Genomic DNA, 21,523 nt, shown 5'->3' on the forward strand with positions numbered 1-21,523 from the left:
ACAAAGTAATACAGTAACAGTGGTTTCTCCACAGCTGCATGTTTAGCACCATATAATATCACTGCTTCAAGTATTGGAGCACCTTTGAAACAGGACAGAGCTTGAAGCCTTAGTACCAACTAGTGACAACTAGGATGTTGATTATCATTTTCCTTTACACATGAGGTAGTTTAAACCTTACGGAAATTGTGGTTTTAAACTTCCTCTTTGGAAGATATACAAAGACCACAAAGTGATGTATACTTTCATTGTTTTTATTACACTTCTTTTATTTTACAAAATGATGACATGTCCCATAACATGGTGTTATCCCAATCCCGTGTCTCTTTGGGCTGCTGTATTAATTTGCATTGCGCAACGCTCCGTTCAGTCCATTGGTCCTCTCCGATAGAGCCCAGCTTAAGCAAGTGGATTTGCAGAAAAAAATCAGCATTCAGTATAAAAAAAAAAAACACAGAAAGAAGGGCAGAGATTTTTCTTTTTTCTTTCTTTCTTTCGTTTAATTTATCATGAGTCTATTTATTTGAAACAGACTGGGCCAATGTCCAAACCAAACTCTTGATCTGCGCCACCAATGTCCAAAGGTGCAATGTCGAGGATTGGAAGGCGAGATGGTTTATTTGTTCTGTATTCAATGACTGTCTTGCTCCACTGGCCAGTGTGTCTCTGCAAGGAAGCAACAAAAAGACAAAACATATTAAGTGAAGTGTTTTTTGACCTCAAACTGTCATAAACATGCTGTGATGTAAAATTAGATGGACCATCTCACATGCATGTTGAGCACTGTCCTCTGTGACTGTATAATATTAAACTCTTAAAGGGTTAGTTCACCCAAAAATCTAAATACTAACACACAATAATGAACCTCATTGATTCTTGCAGAATCTCAAACGTGATGTGTAACACGAGAATAAACCTCATTGGTTCTTGAGGAAGTCCAAACGTGCTGTGTAACACGAGAATTAACCTCATTGGTTCTTGAGGAAGTTCAAATGTGATGCGTAACACGAGAATGAACCTCATTGGTTCTTGCAGAAGCTCAAACGTGATGCATAACACGAGAATGAACCTCATTGGTTCTTGAGGAAGCTCAAATGTGTTGCATAACACGAGAATGAACCTCATTGGTTCTTGCAGAAGCTCAAACGTGATGCATAACACGAGAATGGACCTCATTGGTTCTTGAGGAAGCTCAAATGTGATGCGTAACACGAGAATGAACCTCATTGGTTCATGCAGAAGCTCAAACGTGATGCATAACACGAGAATGAACCTCATTGGTTCTTGAGGAAGCTCAAATGTGATGCATAACACGAGAATGAACCTCATTGGTTCTTGCAGAAGCTCAAACGTGATGCATAACACGAGAATGAACCTCATTGGTTCTTGAGGAAGCTCAAATGTGATGCGTAACACGAGAATGAACCTCATTGGTTCTTGCAGAAGCTCAAAGTGATGCATAACACGAGAATGGACCTCATTGGTTCTTGAGGAAGCTCAAACGTGCTGCGTAACACGAGAATGAACCTCATTGGTTCATGCAGAAGCTCAAACGTGATGCGTAACACAATAATGAACCTCATTGGTTCTTGAGGAAGCTCAAATGTGATGCATAACACAATAATGAACCTCATTGGTTCTTGAGGAAGCTCAAATGTGATGCGTAACACGAGAATGAACCTCATTGGTTCTTGAGGAAGCTCAAATGTGATGCGTAACACGAGAATGAACCTCATTGGTTCTTGCAGAAGCTCAAACGTGATGCATAACACAAGAATGATCCTCATTGGTTCTTGAGGAAGCTCAAACGTGCTGCGTAACACGAGAATGAACCTCATTGGTTCTTGCAGAAGCTCAAACATTCTGCGTAACACGAGATTGAACCTCATTGGTTCTTGAGGAAGCTCAATCGTTATGCGTAACGAGAATGAACCTCATTGGTTCTCACACATCAAGTGAACATGCTTGAGCTTCCGTTTACCACAACTGATGTGTTTATGAAAGGCTTTTATTCACATATAAAAAAAAATCGATCTGTTCATCATATAAAGTGATCGTGTCTCTTAAGAAAATTTGGACTAAACCATTCAATTCATATGGATTAGTTTTACGACCTCTTTATGAACTTTTTGAAGAAGTGTCAGTTGTGTAGCCGTCAATAAAGGGACAGAACCTCTCTTAATTTGTGTTCCGAAAATTAACGAAAGTCTTACAGGTTAGGAACGACATGAGGGTGAGTAATTAATGACAGAATTTTCATTTTTGGGTGAACTATCCCTTTGACCTCTTATTTTGTAAATTTGTAAACTGAATAAAGATTTGATCTGTTTAATCAAAGTGTAAAAAGAGAACTTACACTGCAGCCATCCTCTAGGACGCTGAAAGTGAAGCGGCTGTTGCCCTCCGCCCGGAGCTCCACATCGTTGGAGCCCTGCAGCAACACAGCCTTCTTCAGGTTTCCATTCTCAGCATCCATGTAGGCGATGCTGTTCTTGCAGTGGTAGGTGACGTTCTGGACTGCCTGGTTGGCCAGCAGACGCATGAAGGCCAGCTGAGTAGCCATGGATTGTGGGCTCAGGGTCTCATCATTGTAAGCAAACTGAAAAGAGAATGGAAGAATACAACCTTCAGACTACTTTCTCTTTCGTCATTTATTTAGTCCTTTCTGAATGTTGTGAAATACTGTGACTTACCTCAGTACCACCATTGATGGTCTCGCCAAACCAAGTGTGTTTCTTCTCCTGGGAGCTTCTGTACCAGTTCTTGCGTGGGATGCTCTCGGGGTGGGGGTGGATGCAGGTTTGTCCAGTAGAAAAGTCGCAGAAGGCCTTGATGGCATCCATGGTGCAGCCCTGGTTGGGGTCGATCCAGTAGAAACCTACAGAAAGCAACAGATAATTAGCGGAAGTCAGAAGAAGTGAGAGTGTTGGCGCTACTGGAAAAAGAAAGACCTGAAATTGCTTTGGTCACTTACCGCTGCTCCATTCTGGGTGGGTCAGCCTGATGTCACGGCAAGTACGAGCAGGGTTCTTCTTTGAGCCCTCGGGGGAAAGCAGATTGTCAATCTGAGTGTTCAAGGACTTGATGGTGGCATCCACCTCATAATCCTTGGCCCTGAGAGAGCCCTGGTCAGCTCTGTACTCATCATAGCCTCCAGATGTGTCGTATCCGCCACCAGCTGGGCCAGCGGGTCCGGGAAGACCAGGAGTTCCAGGAGGACCCTGCGGTCAAACACACAATTGATTAACCACATATCGTATTTATGGTAACAACTTTGTGTTTTTCTCGACATTCCATCTCAAGGTAAGATATGAGATTTTCTATATTATAGGTATTTATTTTCTCACGTTGTCTTACTATTAACAATTAATTGTCTCTGGAAACATAAAATGAAAAGAAATACTCAAATGTATATTTACTTACAGCAGGTCCAACATGTCCAGGAGGACCACGATGTCCAGGTGGTCCAATAGCACCAGGCATGCCATTTGAACCGTCCTTACCAGGGGGACCATTAGGACCAGATGGGCCCTGAAGAAAAATTGCAGATAACCATTATGAACCTTCCCTCAATATCATGACAAAATCCTAAGTCTGGAGAATGAGAAAGTTACTTACTCTTGGACCAGCAGGACCAGCAATACCAGCAGCGCCACTGTCACCAGAAGGACCCTGTAAGAAAGTTACATTTGTTCTGGTTCTGGAGTCTTTTATGCTCAATCATTTAATGATTTAACAGTGGTGGACAAAAAAAAATATTTCTACTGCGTTACTGTATTTAAGTACATTTTTTCAAATATCTGTACTATATTATACTATGCTATATTAGAACTTTTACTCCACTACATTTCATAAAACATATAATTGAAATTGCCAATTCCTCTGAGGAGCAAGTGCGATTCATAATTTTAATATTTCTTATGAATCTGCTGAATTGGTTCACAAATAACATTGAACAGTTGGACTTGCATCTGTTGTTGAGTCAACAAATCACTGATTCAATTAACTGGACATAATAAGCCAAGAACAGGGATATTGCAATGCAATTTAGTGTTGATTATTTATTGTCAATGAAATCATATTTAGCCCATGACTGTCAGTTACTTGTGAACTGCAGTAAAATGGCAAGCTTTTTAAGGCCATTGAAATGCTGTGAGTGTTCACCATCAGTATGGAGTAGGCGATTTTTTGATAATATAATGCATATAAATGTCCATGCATCTTCCCTGCTGTTGTAGCAGTTACAAATTATATAAACTAGTATATTTGCATATTGTTCCTCTTAACATGTTAACACATTTTGCCCCATGTGCCGTCTGTACATTGAATTTTTAGTATAATAATATATTTTAGTATAGTATTTATTTCACTTGTTTGTACACTTGAATTATCAGTTATGTAAACTGATATTTTAGTATATTAAAGTTTAATGTTTAGTTGTGATATAAAAGTTAGCTTATTTGTAATGCATATTAAATGCTTTTCTTATTTGTGCTGAATACTGACTAGTGCTGGCTAAAATAAATGTAGTGTACCTACATTTTCTTTTAAATCTTATTAAAATCAAGCACTTTTACAACTGAAAATTAGTACTTTTAATGTAGTAATGATTTAATAGGATATCTGTACTTTTACTTGTTTTGTACTTTGTCCACCACTGTTTAATAATCTGAGAACTGAAAAAACTGTTCTAACTGTTTTCACAGGAAAAAGATGTTTAAGATTATCAGCAAAGTTGTTCCACTTACATTGTTTCCGGGCATTCCCTGCAGACCAGGATGTCCACGAAGTCCCTTCATGCCCCTATCTCCCTTGTCTCCAGCTACACCCTTCTCACCACGAGGTCCAGCAGGGCCCTGTTAAACAGAGAGACACAAGAATGAATTGAAAGGAAGAAACTTTCACGGAAAATATTTACCGAGTCCTTCTGTCTGACACACTTACAGGTGCACCTCTTGCTCCAGCAGGTCCAGCAGGGCCAGAAGAACCAGAAGGTCCCTGAAGGGTGTGTAAATGAGAGATTGTTTAGTTAATTTGTTTATAATTCAGTAAATGCTGTGACTTTTTTTTCCCACTGATACAGATACAGATCACATACAGATTCACCACGGTTTCCGGGTCTGCCAACAGCGCCTGATGGTCCGTTGGGTCCAGGAGCGCCGACGGGTCCAGCGGTTCCAGGGGAACCAGGCTCACCACGATCACCCTGGTAGTTGAAATAGGCCAGTTCAGTAAAATTGTGTCATTTCTATATAACAAAATCTGTTCTGCCCTTTAAAATGTATTACACGACTACAGTCTTAGGATAAGCTATTGGTAGACCAGCATAAATATAAATTCATATCAGAGCTGTATACCTTAACGCCAGCAACACCAGGACGGCCAGGAGGTCCATCATTACCAGGGCTTCCCTACAAAATAACACAGAAGCATTTGTAAATATTGTATACCAAAAGGACCCTGGAAATTGTGTCTTAAGATGAAGTAAAACTGTTACTTACCTCACGTCCAGCCTCACCCTGAGGACCAGTCATACCGGGCATACCAATGTTGCCAGAGGGACCACGGGCACCAGGGGCACCAGCAGGGCCAACTCTCCCAGAGTCACCCTAAGGTACACACACACACACAATATTTCACATCAATATTTATTTACCCTGGAACATGTTTTGAATAGTTTGGACACAATCAAGAGGTCGGTCAGTGCACTTACAACAGAACCGGGGCCACCAGGAAGACCACGGTCACCTCTGGAGCCAGGAAGACCATTGAATCCAGAAGTTCCCAACTGACCCTGAGGCCCAGCAGGCCCAGGTGCTCCCTATTTTTAAACAGAACAAGTTTATAATGAGACATAATATATACTTAGTAATACTTTGCGATTAACATGGTCTAGCTTGTTCAACTAGTACTTACGGGTGCGCCAGACTCTCCAGGGGATCCCTTCTCGCCAGACAGACCAGCGGGTCCAATCATTCCATTCTCTCCTGGGGGACCAGCAGGGCCAACATCACCACGAGCACCACGTGGGCCATCCTTTCCGGGAGCACCAGTGGGACCAGCAGCTCCAACAATACCCTAATGGTTGGGAAGAAAGATTACATGTTAGACCGTAAAGATAGCATTATAATCCTGAAATGAAGCATGCAGATGATCTGAAGTATTAGGTCTGAACAAGTTAATGTATAGTTATCTGATATTACTCACAGCAGGACCAGGAGGTCCAACTCTGCCAGCGGCACCAGGGAAGCCAGTCAGACCCTAGGATAGAGCCAGAAATTCATGGGTAAAAGTCACACAACAAAACCTCCTCATAATACCATAAAATAATCCATTAAAGTATACATACAGGGGGACCGCTGTCACCACGGGCACCAGGTGGTCCAGAAGGACCAGAAGCACCCTAAAGTAGCGCAAGACATTTAAAACAAGTTCAAAATCATAAAAGAGGTACATAAATGTATTGCCTTTGACTGAGACAAAGTGAATTTATCCATACTACTATGATTTTTACAATTATATCCAAGAAGTAAAGTCTCAGTAAGGCATGTTTCTTCACCAGTAAATGTGTTAAATTAAATGTAGTCTCAAACTTACGAGGGGTCCAGTATTGCCAGCGGGACCAGCAGGGCCAGGGGGTCCAATGTCACCCTTTACACCAGCAGGTCCTTTCTCACCTCTTTGTCCAGTCTGGCCATCAGCACCCTACAAGACGCATTGTGTGCCTGTCAGTTTTCAGTGCATTTCTTTTCAGAGTTTTTAAAACAGCTGGTTTGGACGTCTAAAGCATTCTTTAGTAGCAGAATTCATGTGGACTTACAGGGGGTCCAGCAAAACCGGAAGGTCCAGCAGGGCCAGACTCACCACGCTCTCCCTAAAAGACATGGCAAGATTTGAGCATGAATGCTTGATTCTGAAGTGAATTATAGCTTATGCACAGTTCTTTTTTTTTTAGTCGGTTCCTCAATATTGGACAATTTGTATGATAGAAATCAAGGTATTAATGTGTGATAAAGAAATGATTATATACTCACAGGAGCACCACGAGCACCAGCAGGTCCAGGAGGACCGAATGAGCCAGTCTCACCCTGGAACAGAACACAGAGGTAAGTTTGATCAAAATTATCTTTACAACAACTTTTTGTACTTTTGCCAGTCTTCCAAGTAAAGGAAGTACTTTTAAAATCATTTTGGAGATCCATCAGCTACATTCATGCTGAAATAGTCCCATTCCATTTTGTTGTGAAGTTGTTCACATGAATTAAATGTGGCCCATTTGTTTTAAATTTGAGACCTAGTGCACATCAATATATTTATTTTAAATATATGTGCAATGCTCCATGTAGTCCATCCATTTGATGAAAAAGAAAAAACATGTACATGTTTATAATTTGTTTAAACATATGCAAGTGGTCTAGAACAGAATTATCAGTATCAGAAATGAAAATGTGTAATTTTTTTTTTTTGTTCACGCTGTCATCTTAAAACAGTGTCATATGTGAGAAGTAAAAATCTGATTTGGACCACATTTAAATGAATGCAGCAATGTTTGATTGCTTTTTATCTTATAGTAAGAATCATACACCATTGTTAAATATTTCCAGAGATTGTAGGTGATAATCAAATAAAAACAACATTGAAAATGAATCAATCATGTCATGGCTTTAAAGGGACTGTCTACTCTGTCAGCATTTACTCAAGTTTACTCAAACTCTCAAGTTGTTCCAAACCTGTATGAGTTTGTTTCTTCTGCTGAACACACATATTTTAATACATATTGGTGACCAGACAGTTGACGGTTCTATGGAAGTCAATGGCTACCGTCAACTGTTTTGTTACCAACATTCTTTAAAATATCTTCTTTCGTGTTCAACAGAAGAAACAAACCCACACAGGTTTGGAACAACATGAAGGTGAGTAAGTGATGACAAAATTGTTGGGTATCCCTAACTATCCCTTTAACCTAACTTCAGTGTTTTTGAATGATGGAATATATTTTGAACTTTCCAGCAGAGGGCAGCAGTGATTCTCTATATCTGGCCATATTGTGACAGTGGCCAGCAGGGGTTTCTTCTTCCAGCAGTCGGTCAAGGAGGCAAATTACTTGCCCCTTGAGAACGTAATAATCTTTTTTATCGTTCTGTTAGTGCCATGCCATTAAATATATTCATTTGTATGCTGTCGCTTTTGACATATTATGGCTATGATGTGCAACATATCATGCAAGATCCATACAAAATGGAGAGCGGGGGATCTCTTTGGACTGGTGTAAATCTTCAATGTCAATGATTTACGTAGATAGCTACAGCCCTCTGCTTAGATCAGACATAACAGCTGAGAGAATGCTCTTTACCTTGTCACCATTAGCACCAGCAGGTCCAGGGGGTCCACTGGGTCCAGGAGCACCCTGTAAATGAAAGAAAAGTACCATAAAATCAAAATGTATGCATTTTTATTTTATTTTATTAAGAATAAAATGAGATATAGGTACATGGTGTACTTACACGGGAACCATCTCTTCCAGAATTGCCCTCTAGTCCTCTGTATCCAGCCTCACCCTGTGTATCAAATACATTTTTTTAGTCAGCTAGGAGTCATACAGGGTTAGCAACATATCCACTATGGAATGCTGTACATCAAAATTTCTCTCGAAATCCGTTTCGTCATTATGGCGACCATGAGCATTGCTCCAACACACACCTTCTCTCCCTTAGATCCAGGGGTGCCAGCGCCGCCACGCTCTCCAGGCATGCCAGCAGCTCCCTGGTGTCCAGGGGCACCAGCAGCTCCAGCTGCACCAGGCTCTCCCTGAAGAATACATATTTTGTCAATTATACTCATAAAAATGATCTGTCTGGATGGCGTGTGGTGACGCATATACCTACCTTGTTTCCATCAGGGCCAGGAGTACCAGCAGGGCCACGAGTACCAATGGGTCCCTGAGGGCCAGCACCACCAGTGAGTCCAGGGGTGCCACGCTCTCCCTAAACAGTGATAAAAGCGAGGAAGAACAGTCTTTTATTCCCCTGAATGTGAAAATAATCACAGAACAAGAAATCAGAGAGGTAGGTCACCTTCACACCAGCAGGTCCTGATGCACCTTGATCTCCAGGGATACCCTATCGAGAGATGATTAATATTTGTAAATGGTTTGCATGGCATTATGCATCCATTAGCTGCATAGCAGCTGAGCCTTGAAAACAATAAATTCTCATTCTTCAGTAAAATACTGGTAAAACATGCTCTAAAATGAGAATTGACTCATCATCACCATATATTCAGTGATAAGTATATGTAGTATGTATATATTTTTTGTATGTACTGCAGGATATGCATTATATATTAAATGCAAGATGTTTCTTGTGACAAGAACTTACTCTATCTCCAGGCTTGCCAGCCTCACCAACAGGTCCAGCGGGGCCAGGAAGACCCTGTTAAAGTTGAATGAGCGACATAAGTTGTTGAGAAGTCACTAGATAAATGGGTAGAATGCATACAAGACTATTATAACTTTATCTTATGCTATATAACAGTGATTCCCAACCATGGGTACACCTAGGGGGTACATGGAAACCTTTTGATTTTGCTTTTGTCTGCATTTCTTACACCTGCATATGAACTGTCAAAAAATAAGCTCGAGCTACAAGCTAAGCTTCTCATCCACTGTATTACTTGTTTTTAGTTTAAACGTCAGTCACTGTAATAACCCATTTAATAATACTTATGATTGTGCTAAAGGATTCCCATTCCCAATATAATGAAAGTTAAAAGGAACGTGTTTTGGTGTAAATAGGGGGTACTTGATCGCCTACAGATGGGGTTATGGGTGTACATATGAGCAAAAAGGTTGAGAAACACTTCATTGAGTACTTTTAGTGGGTTTCAGCAGGCATGGCGTGAAACTGACCTGGAAACCAGGAGCACCAGAGGCTCCCTGCTCTCCTTTCTCGCCTGGGGCACCCTAAATGAGAAGACAACAATCTGTTACCACTAAGAAAAAGTGAAAAGTCATGTGCTAATCCACATAGTCAAGTAATCCTACTTACAGCAAGTCCGACGGGACCAGCAGGGCCGTTGTTACCATCAGGACCAGGGATACCCTAAGTGAAAAGTAAGGGACTGAATCAGAGCAGCTCTACTACAGTAACTCACTCCAATGATACTGATGAACGCATATATTCCTCTGTCTCTCTGAAACACTTACTCTCAGTCCAGTTGGGCCACCAGGTCCCTTCTCACCAGGCTTGCCAGCCTCACCCTGCAAGGAGGTTTATTGATAAGCTCAATGCTACTTTTTGAATCTCTAAATAGAGATGAAGTACACAAAATAGTCATTACTTACAGAAGGTCCTTTAGGGCCGGGGAATCCAATATTACCAGGTTGGCCTCTGGGTCCAGTTGGGCCAGGGGGGCCGGAGCGACCATCTTGACCAGAGGCACCCTAGAATACGACATATAAATCGGTGATGAGTGCCCACAATGCTCATAATATTAGTAATATTTTTTTTCATTTAATGTTTTCAGAAATGACTTTGGGTAACTCAAAACTTTGTGGGTATATGTATAACTGCGATTGTACTCACAGCGGGCCCTTCCTTTCCTGGGGGTCCAGAACTGCCAGGGCTACCAGGGAGACCCTGAAAAGATACAAGATGAAGGTGTTGTTTATATCAAGAATGACTGATCTCAAACATGCTTGTAGAATTGTAGAGAGATATGTTTTTCTTGCTTTGTAATCTACAGATTTTCCCTGTCACAATGGACTGAACAGATAAAAATTAGTGGGAGGTTAATTGTGATACTCACTCTGGTTCCAAGAAGACCAGCCTCACCAGCACGACCAGCATCTCCAGGAGGTCCACGGGCTCCAGGGGCACCAGTAGCACCACGGGGACCAGGCATGCCCTGAAGGTACAGGAGTCAAAGATCAGTGTCTTTTGTATAACTGCATGGGTTTTCAGAGCTTTGCAGGACTATCAAAAGAGATATTATTTATCTGATGATTAGCGATCTATGCTTTTATCCAAAGCAGCTAAACTACTGTCACGTTCTATATACATACACTAGTGGGCAACAGTGGTGTCCGGCCTAGGAAAATTGACATCTTCACACTTTATTCAAATATAAATAAAATATTATAAAGACGAAATGCTAGTCCACGGCACTCGTGTGGTGAAAGTAAAAAGCCTTTAATTAACTGGGCTAAATCATTAAAAACGTGTTTAAAATAAAAAAAATTTTAAAGATTTTTTTAAAGTATTGTGCTTGGTCAATAGTTGTATTTGTAATAAAGCAATGAAATGTCAAAGAGATTATGAACAATGAAATATTAATACCTGTTATGTTGTAGTCAATGTATGCTTTTTCCTGCGATTTTCTATGCATTCTTTTTTCATAGTAAAATAAAACCTGTAGCTGTAGTTTGCCCTTTTTTTTTGACAAATAATTTTGTCAGATAAAAAACCTTGACCAAATTTAGTGTTTTGTTCTTCCCTCATATTTAAAAAATATAAAATATTGACCTCATATTTTGATGGTTTAATCAAACTTGTGGGCTCATTAAAACCAAATATTTTATTTTTTCATAGTAAAATAAAACCTGTAGCTGTCGTTTGCCCTTTTTTTTGACAAATAATTTTGTCAGATAAAAAACCTTGACCAAATTTAGTGTTTTGTTCTTCCCTCATATTTAAAAAATATAAAATATTGACCTCATATTTAGATGGTTTAATCAAACTTGTAGGCTCATTAAAACCAAATATTTTATTTTTTCATAGTAAAATAAAACCTGTAGCTGTAGTTACCCTTTTTCAACAAATAATTTTGTCAGTTAAAAACCTTGACCAAATTTAGTGTTTTGTTCTTCCCTCACATAGACCTCATATTTTAATGGTTTAATCAAACTTGGGTCATTAAAACCAAAAATCCTCTCACTTTTGGCCACTACTGTAGTTTGATCCAATACAGAACAGTTTAATATCACTTGAATCTTACCATTGGGCCTGATCTGCCAGCCAGACCAGGCAGACCACGAGTACCAGCGGCTCCCTGCAAGAAACGTGAATGGACATAGATTAATACAAATACATTATAAAAAATATTTTTTTATTTTCTGTACTGTTCTGTACTTTGTCTTTCAGATCTGTGCCTTGTCGTCCCTGTAGTACTCTTATAATGATAGTCAAGCTTTTGTGATCATTGTCTATTCTCTCTCTGAAAGTTATGAAAATGGAAATGCCCAGATCAAACTTACTCTAGATCCACGCATTCCCAAGGGTCCAGTAGATCCCTGCTCTCCAGTTGAGCCTCTCTTGCCCTCTTCACCAGAAGGACCAGTGGGTCCCTGAGGACCAGCACTACCCTGTACGGGAAGCAGGCAAAGAAGGAGGTGAACAAGGGCATTCCGCTAGAATACAAACTGCATGCTTATCAAATATGTTGAGATGCCTGATAGTGTGTTTACTCACAGGCTCACCCTTGACACCAGAATCTCCCTTCACTCCAGCGGGTCCAGGGTCACCCTGAGCAGCAAAACAGTTCAAAGGTTAGACTGTTTCAGTGTTCCACTTATGAGATGTACAAATCGTTTCATTATTAAAAATATGTGAATGAACATAGAATAGACAGCAGTGATGCACCAAAACGAAAAATTAAATGACCCTTTGTTTGGGATAATTTAATAGAATAACTTTTATACTACCTTTAACATAATTTATTATTAAAATATGTTCCTCCCTCAATTGGTTACTTCTGATTTTTGTAAAATTTTGTTTCAATAAAAATCTATCTAGCCTATAGATACATAGAGACCTATGTAATTGTTACTGTAAATCTATGTAATATACATTTGACTGCAAAGTATTTCCATATCATGATTGTATTATCAATTGAAGTGTGTTATCAATTGAAAACGTGTCCTCTTTTAAAACGAATTAAACCTGGATGATTTCACTTGAAAGCTGCTTTTTTATCTGTGTCAGAATTTTGGATAATGAATCTGTTATGGTCCGTTCATACCAAGGACGATAACTATAATGATAACCATACAAATATAGTTTTAAAAATTGTGAATGATAAAAATAACTGACAGCAAATCAGAATCTGTCCTGCCTTAAAGAGCTGTAGCATTTATAGCATCAGACGACAAACCTGCAGGATGTGCTTAGAACAAACAGAACGATATTGTGCTTTGGTGTGGACGCTAATATAGTTATCGTTATTGTTCTTGGTGTAAACAGGCCTTTAAAGTAATAGTGGTAACACTTTAGGTTTCAATTCTCACTATTAACTAGTTGCTTATTAGCATGCATATTACTAGGATATTGGCTGTTAAAGCACATATTAATGCCTTATTCTGCATGATCATATTCTACATCCCAAACCCTAAACTTAACAACTACCTTACTAACTATTAATAAGCAGTAATTAGGAGTTTATTGAAACAAAAGTCATAGTTAATCGTTAGTTAATAGTGAGAATTGGACCCTAATCTAAAGTGTGACTGTAATGGTTTCTCTAAAACTTTCCAGCCTGTTTTTTCTTTCAGCCAAAACCCCAAAATGACACCTAACAATTGGGTACATCATTACATGGTACTCACAGCAAGACCTCTTGGACCAGAGGCTCCAGAAGGTCCCTGTGGGCCAGGGCCTCCTCTAGGGCCAGGGAAACCAGGGGCACCAGCAACGCCAGGAAGGCCCTGTGGAAGACATCAGAAATACATATTTACAGAAGAATAAACACTTACTCACAAAGGATGGATTCATAGAGGTGTTATTTTAAGATACAGCACGGTAGAGTAAATGCAAAGTCCTCTGTTTTGTGATGAATTGTGACACTTTAGCTAGCTTTAAATTTAAAGGTACACTATGTAACGTTTGCCGCTCTAGCAGTTAATAAACACAACTGTAAATGAATGATTTGTACATTTCTTGTGAACATATTTAGTTCAAATGAAACGTATGGAAACTCACAGCTGCTCCCTTAGCACCAGTGATACCGTTAACACCAGGATTACCCTGTAAAAATACAAAGAGAGACAGATTATTTATTTTATTCATGTAGAAATTCTTCATTCATTTATCTGCAAATATTTAAAATGCACTTACAGGGGGTCCAACTGGGCCCACAGCACCATTCGTGCCTGGCTCTCCTCTTTGTCCCTGAGGTCCAGATGGGCCACTGGGACCAAGAGGTCCAATTTCTCCCTGTGAAATATTGTAGACAATTGTAAATTACAGATTGCAAAAGAAGGATGGTTGCTGTGATGAATTAAAGGGATAGTTCACCCCAAAAATGAAAATGTTGTCAAAGTTGACTCGCCCTCAAGTTTGACCTGTATGAGTTTGTTTCTTCTGTTGAACACAAAAGAAGATATTTTGATGAATCTTGGTAACCAGACAGATGCCAGTAGCCATAGTATTTTTTTTCCTAGTATGGAAGTAAATGGCTACTGGTTACCGACATTCGTTTTAAATTTCTTCTTTTGTGTTCAACAGAAGAAAGAAAGGTTTGGAACAACTAGAGGGCAAGTAAATGATAACAGCATTTTAATTTTTGGGTGAACTATCCTTTAAGAAAACACATATGTAGAGCATGAGATCTAATCAAATGATATGCACATCCAGTATTAGCTTCTCTTATTAATCTTCTGGCACATTATTTTATGCAAAGGTTCAGACTTCAGATTTAGTCAAATTCTGTTTTGAATTCACCAGTTGTCACTCATACCTTAGGGCCAGGAGCACCAGGGAAACCGGGAGGTCCAGCTGATCCCAAAGGACCCTAAGAGGAGAGAAAATGTGTTACTTCTACAGAATTATGTCATACGGCACATTTTCGGAGACAAGGGGGTCAAAGGGCAGCCAATCCACTCACAGCAGGGCCAGCAGGACCAGTGTTGCCATCAGCACCGCGAGCACCAGCTGGGCCAGAAGCTCCAACGCGACCTCTCTCACCAGGAAGACCACGACCACCCTGCGCAACAAGAGCAATGAGATATGAGATGAAGGGTTGATGTAGGTATGCATTTAAGGCCATTTGTGCTGAAGTCAGAATTGGAATATGCATTAAACATTTTCATAACACTGAGAAAATAATCATATTTGACTTACTCTCTGTCCGGGGGTTCCGTTTGATCCAGGAGAACCATTCTCACCCTGTTGAAAAGAGACAAACATAAGCCTTTAAAATGTGACACAATTATTAAGTTATTCATTATATTGGCTAGAAAATATGCTTTACGGTATGAGTAATATTATCAATAATAATAATGCATGTCATTTTTATAGCACCGTTCATACATAAAGTGCAGCTTCACAAGTCAGAAGCATTAACACTTTCCTTTTATGTATTTTGAAAGTGGCAGGTGCATTTCTTTATACTCTGAGATGCTTTAGAGTTCTAAGACACACACGTTTTTAATATTAGCATATTTGAAGCATGCTATTTTAAGATTTTGCTGGGTTTAACTCTGTGAGAAACCTTTTTTATTCAGTTATTAGCACAAAAAAAACAGTTTAGTTTTATATTTTTTTCCCGCCATGAAACAAACACACAAACTTTAGGGTGTGATTATTACCTTGACACCAGCTGCGCCAGGCTCTCCTTTGCGTCCATCAAGACCAGTGTAACCCTGATGAACAAGAAATTAAGATCATGGTTACTTAGAAGATTACTTACATAACATGTCTGTCTGTGTAAGCACTTGAGACTACATGTAAGCTCTCACTTCAGTATATCTTCCATGAGAAATGTGGGAATTGATGGCTAAAAGATCACAATGTCTTTTCGAGCACTTACTCTGTGTCCCTTCATGCCAGGAAGTCCAGGAGTTCCTGGGAAACCACGGGCACCCTGTAGAAGAAAGAGCAAAGACGAAGCTCCTTACTGAGGTAGATACAAATATGCTCGGTTTAAAGAAAAAAAGTACATTTTGATGCCCTTACCTGTTGTCCAGATGGTCCTCTATCTCCAGGTTTTCCAGGTCTGCCATTGTTACCCTTAGAGGTCAAGACACACCGTTAATGCATGGTCAAGTTATTGTTTCAGTATTAGCACATGATATTATAGCACTCACATCTTCACCATTTTTACCAGGAGGTCCAGGAGGACCACGAGAACCAACACCTCCCTGTAAAGAGATAAAACAAATCAGCTTTTACGTTCAAAGCTCATTTCCAAACTGTGTGAAACAGGAATACTTACAGCTTGCCCGGGCTCTCCAGGCTCACCAGCATGTCCTTGGAATCCTTGAGGTCCCTATATATTCATGGGAAAAGGAATAAAAGAATGTCACGTTTAGTTTTTTAGAGGCATGAATACTCGCAGGCTATATGCAAAATGATATTTGATGAAATGACTGATAATATAACTAATAATTTACTCTAAATCATGCAATTGTATTCACATTTATATTGAAGCAGAATCAAATCTACATTTGTAATCCAGTTAAAAAGCATGAAATACTCACAGGGGAACCAGGAGGTCCGGCTGGGCCTCTAGATCCCATCAAACCCTGAGAAAGTGAAAATGAAAGTAAATATGAGTGGCTCAGTATGACCAGCGATGGTTTAGCTATTACGACGAATGTAGGCCTATCTTAAATAATATGTCCAATCTTAAATTTGCAGGACACTGCAATAGTAATCGTCATACTTCAGTAATGATCTGTTCAAGTATTTAATATTTAATATTAACAGAAAGGATTCACAACTGAAATGACTGATATTAAATGAACTCACCATTGGTCCAGGGCCGGGGTCAGATCCTTTCCCTCCATCATATTGAGCAGCAAAGTTCTACAAAAGTAATACATTTTTAAATTAACTCAATATTTCACCATCATTCAAAAATATTCCGAAAGAAATGTCACATTTCATACTTAAATTACGAAACTGTTTCTATCCTTGCATTGTAAATATATACAGCTCACAGCCATTTCTGAGGCCGTGGTTCAGGGCAAAGGTTAAAGGTCGAATGTTAAATATGACTCGGTCATGGGTCAACGGGAGGAGCATGAGCCTCGAATATAACTACTCGCAAGCTTTAATCACTCAACCGCTATATAAAAAAACAGGTTTATGTGTCTGGAAAAGTTTTTGGTTTGAAATGGAAACTTACTCCACCAAGACCAGGGGGGCCAGGAGGGCCGGGTGGCCCAGTAAGTCCAGGTCTGCCGGGTTTTCCATCTGGTCCTTTAGGACCCTATGTAGAACAAGAACAAATAGTTGTGATTGCTGTAATGTGAGGTAAATCTGTAGTGTTGACGTGAACTAGCCACTATTCTAGTGAAACTGACACTGATTATACAAAATAGCATTTTCCTGTCCATATGTCACTACAGATAATGGTTCAGTCAAACACCTTGTACTGAAATGTACCCTTTGGCCTATTTTCAATACTTTAATGCTGAAAAATTACTTACCCTCTGACCTCTGGGTCCTTTTGGTCCCCTGGTGTCCTATTTATAGAAAAGTATAATCAGACAACAGGCACAGACCTATGGTTTAAAGTCGACCTTCATATGAAGAACGTTTGTTTTTCATATGCGGGTTATGCAGGGTGCATTTTCAGGTTTGAGTCACAGTTAGATATGCTACACTCATCACCTTAATTGCACATAGAAAAGTGAATAAATAAATACAGGATTTATCTATTCCATCTTTCTAAGAATCTCATGCCATGTGATGTGCAGTATCTCATATTAAAAGCATTCCTTGTCTTATTCAAAGTACAGACATGCAAATTAGTCTGCAAAAAGAGTTATAGCATGCACTATCCAGTATTCATCAGTACATACATTTATCTGCATGCCTGATATTAGATATTAATGGAGGTGGCAACAGAGGTGCTTTGAGGAGCACACAGGCCTAGGACAGGACGTTGAGCCTGTCCCACGGAAGTCTTTTGTTATGCTCCTTTAAGCACCTTCTGTTGTTTGGTTATCAGTACTGTTGTGTGATATTCAGGTGAGCAGTTTGACTCAATCCCAAATAATATCCCATATTTATGCCAATTGCAATAATCTATGCTATGCATGTCCACTTGAGGGAACTGCTGGGCAAAATCCACCAGGTTGGAGGAATTTCTGCGGCATGTTGATTTTGTTACTTTGAGTCCACCTCTTCAGCAGGCCATCTAAAAAGGTCCTTTGTGCCCAGGCCGTCTGCTGGGCAGGATAAGGTGGTCTCTAGTTTCACTGACATTTGCTTGAGCCAATGGACTGCTTTCCTCCTTCCCGTCACAGGCAAGAAGGAAAAACCCAGAAACTCTGATAATCCGAAATGCTCTGGTATATTTGAGATTGACCAAAGGAGCGTTTCACCGAATATCATCATCCATGTGGAGATTTGGCATCAGATAAGGTAAATATCTCTTTTAATACAATTGAAATAACTTCATGCAAGTGTACTGACCGCTGTATGATGAGGATGAGGGGGTGGAGGAAGAAAACGGAAAAACAGAGAGAGAAAAAGGGGAAGACAGAGGTGATCGATTATTATGCACTCCAAGTAATGTTGAAATATGGTAACATTGATAAAAAAAAACAAGACGTGTACTATTTATTATTCTAGGCTTCACTCAGTGTGAGCATTTCAGAAGAATACAACATCATACTGTAAATGCTAAATACAATATCCTTACATGCAAAAATTCTGTGTTAAAATAAGGAAATTATGCATTTTAATTTTTTTTTTGCATTGCTAAAATGAGAGGACCTGATTCTAGTAGGCCAGGGTTTGATTTTGTGTCTTTTGAAGATATTTTAATAACTTTGCTCTTATGATTGAGCATCTGTGCGAATGGGTGTAAAAACGGTCTAAAAAATGATATCCAAAAGCATAAAATTATTCCTAATTCAATTATTTCTGTACTTGCATAATTTACTAATTAATATATTCAATTTGAGTAAATCTCTCTAAAAATATTTCTTGAATTGACAAATATGCAATCTTTTGATTATGTATATTACTTATATATTAATATATTTTAATTCAAATGTATCCTGTTCCATAGTGTATATAATATAGTACTATCCTAGGCTGAACATATTTATTGATTGATTTTAGCAAGTGAGTCCTATACAGTAGAGGTTGTCAGGTACTACTAACCCAGTAGAGGTTGTCAGGTGTTGTTTACATGCTTAGGCCTTCCGGTTGCAATGCCAACTGTGAACTATGAACCCACTGAACTAAATCGTTTTTATGCTGGAGGAGCAGCTACGTGTCATGTCGTTCATCCTCCACCAGGTGGCGTATTTGACTACTGGATGATGACCTAATGCCACATTAAATGCCAATTTTCTTGTTTTCTAGAAATAAGCTATAAAATATTGAAAAGTAATAATGTTTTACTAAACCATTTCGTTCTAAAATACTGTTTTAGAGAGGCATGAGATCTATTTTATGATAGGCCTATATTTGAAGTCACTCTGCATATATGCGTCTTAGGTATTATTTAAAAATACTAACTTATTCCTTTTTTAATGTTGAAAAGAGTGATTTTAAATCAGATTTGATAGGATGTTGCTTAAATGTGATGTTACAGACTTCAGCCAGCAGGGGGCAGATTTTACAGACCCCCATAATTAAAAAAACACTCTTGGAGTCTGGGACAAAGATGAGGTACAGCACCCTAACCATAAACTAAACACGTTTAACCAGCTGTCTCTGTATATATATATATATCTATATTTAAACTTTTTTTGATAACTATGCCATGTGTTTCCGTTTCTCAATCGCAACAGATGAAAATATCCAAGACCACGACGTATCCATTAAAAAGATCCGCTGGATTTTACAGTGGAAAGCCAAAAGGAAACGCCTCAATTCTTCAGATGCAGTTCTAGCTTTCCTTGAGGTAATTTCCCAGCAAGGTTCAACCAAACAAGCGGAGCAAATCCAGTAGAAGAAGAGAGAAAAAGCCTTAAGGTCCTTGGTTAGACAAAAAAAAAGAGCATATTTCAGACTTACATTGACATGATGCTAGGTACGAAGTCACTGCAAGCAGCAACAGAATCCGGGTATCCACAAAGCTGAGCATGTCTAAACCGACATGCAGACTCCTTGTGCTGCAGTGCCCTGGTTTATCTCAAGCAGGCATACAGTTGTGATATAAACTCCAAACTTAGCAGGAACCTGCTGCCGTGATGCTAGAATAATAAAGAGCAACCAGCCCTATTTATATGGCAGGAGGTTCCCTTGACTGCGTGTCCAGGAGTGAGCCCCCAAACCAATGGGAGAGAGAGACTCTATATGACTCTCATCCTAGCACTGCCCTCATCCCAGCCTCTCTCTCTCTCAGACTTTGGCAATGCCCTGACAATGATGACGAGTACAACGTTTTAATTAGATCCATTCTTTTGAGGACGTGGACATGGTCGATGTTTAAAAGAGAAAAGCTTTCCGTTTTTTCTCAGGCTTTTCAATGGCTCTTATAGGATGGATAGGTCTCTGCGCGCGTCAAGCGGACACTTGTGGCACGTTTGGCGCATTTGACCACAATAACGGGAGATATAGCCTATCTGACTGAAGAATACTCGCTATGCAGGCTTCATAAATCAGTCTTTTTGAAAAGGCACATCGCCATATGATCAGGTCGTCAATTCGCGCGTGTTTGAACGAAAATGCGTATTTTGCCTTTTTACGCACGCAACCTATTTGCTTTTTCTTGTTGCTAGCGCACGCTTAAAGATTTTAAAACATTTTTTATGTGTAGACTATTAATTATAAAGGCTGGACGCAGTCTGCAATTAGTTGTGTTTTTGTCTAAAGTAAAGCTTTTCTAAACCATACTGTGCACTTGTATCGTAGATATGTGGGTCAATGTCATGGCAAGTTATGCAGAGTTACATTAAACATTTAATTCAGACAAATTCTTCAGTGGTGAATGTTTTTAGGTTATGAATAAAGTCATGATATTTCGTTGGGGTTTTTAAATAAGTCTGGGTGGTATAACTATCCAGAGATAAAAATAAAAAAAAAGCATTAAAAGACTGAAATTGTTGGAGAAAGACACATTTTGAGTAGTTTGACCATTTGTATTCATGTATTATTTTATTATTATCCTTTCTTAAGAAAGAAAGAAGTGGAGCATTTAAAACATATATTATAAATAATACAATAAAATGTATCTTGCAAATCAGTGTGGAAAAGTCTGGCATAACTGACATGCAGGAAGCCATTTTTGTTGTCATGTGACAAGAAAAACAGTGACCCCCGTAAGACCCTCATGGCTTTAAAAATATCATATTTTTGTTGTTTTATGAAAAATCATGTTTCGTCTACTAGAGTAAGGCCAAGATTAAAAAATATGTTATAACCCTATATCCTAGTTTTCGGTGAACTGTCTGGATTTAAAAAAGAAAAAGATTTCGGTACATTTTATTTCAATGACAACAGACATCATATTGACTGTAAGTAACTTTGCAACTACATGTCAACTAACTCTCATTAGAGTATTAGTAGACTGTCAGCTTTATATCTGCTAACACTTTAGTTTGATGCTCCCCAACAGACATCTC

The 21,523-nt window shown here is 39.2% G+C and overlaps 1 protein-coding gene across 1 annotated transcript; it reads right to left on the minus strand.

The window, feature by feature from the left end:
- Window positions 1-240: 240 nt before the first annotated feature.
- On the minus strand, window positions 241-20,228 carry col1a2 (collagen, type I, alpha 2). The gene is made up of 49 exons (XM_079829045.1): window positions 19,974-20,228; window positions 17,426-17,461; window positions 17,122-17,205; window positions 16,743-16,799; window positions 16,472-16,516; window positions 16,207-16,260; window positions 16,079-16,132; window positions 15,948-16,001; window positions 15,802-15,855; window positions 15,581-15,634; window positions 15,114-15,158; window positions 14,878-14,976; window positions 14,731-14,784; window positions 14,109-14,207; window positions 13,974-14,018; window positions 13,601-13,699; window positions 12,468-12,521; window positions 12,254-12,361; window positions 11,995-12,048; window positions 10,807-10,905; window positions 10,584-10,637; window positions 10,343-10,441; window positions 10,205-10,258; window positions 10,047-10,100; window positions 9,908-9,961; window positions 9,378-9,431; window positions 9,075-9,119; window positions 8,886-8,984; window positions 8,701-8,808; window positions 8,505-8,558; window positions 8,354-8,407; window positions 7,035-7,088; window positions 6,821-6,874; window positions 6,598-6,705; window positions 6,350-6,403; window positions 6,208-6,261; window positions 5,917-6,078; window positions 5,714-5,821; window positions 5,502-5,609; window positions 5,358-5,411; window positions 5,099-5,206; window positions 4,945-4,998; window positions 4,749-4,856; window positions 3,619-3,672; window positions 3,424-3,531; window positions 2,975-3,221; window positions 2,694-2,878; window positions 2,357-2,599; window positions 241-666 (listed from the first exon to the last, which is right to left on the minus strand). The coding sequence occupies exons 4-49, from the start codon at window positions 16,743-16,745 to the stop codon at window positions 520-522; spliced, it is 3,813 nt and encodes a 1,270-aa protein (XP_079685171.1). The 5' UTR covers window positions 16,746-16,799; window positions 17,122-17,205; window positions 17,426-17,461; window positions 19,974-20,228; the 3' UTR covers window positions 241-519.
- Window positions 20,229-21,523: the final 1,295 nt, after the last annotated feature.

This window comes from Gobio gobio (assembly GCF_949357685.1).
Source record: "Gobio gobio genome assembly, chromosome: 11".
Lineage (NCBI taxonomy): Eukaryota > Metazoa > Chordata > Actinopteri > Cypriniformes > Gobionidae > Gobio > Gobio gobio.

Bases quoted from the DNA above. Each gene is read 5' to 3' on its own strand.
- col1a2 (XM_079829045.1), bottom strand. The intron at 10,906-11,994 runs GTAAGATTCAAG...CTGTACCTTCAG, and splicing joins CTGGCAGATCAGGCCCAATG to GGCATGCCTGGTCCCCGTGG. The intron at 2,600-2,693 runs GTAAGTCACAGT...TTCTCTTTTCAG, and splicing joins CCATCAATGGTGGTACTGAG to TTTGCTTACAATGATGAGAC.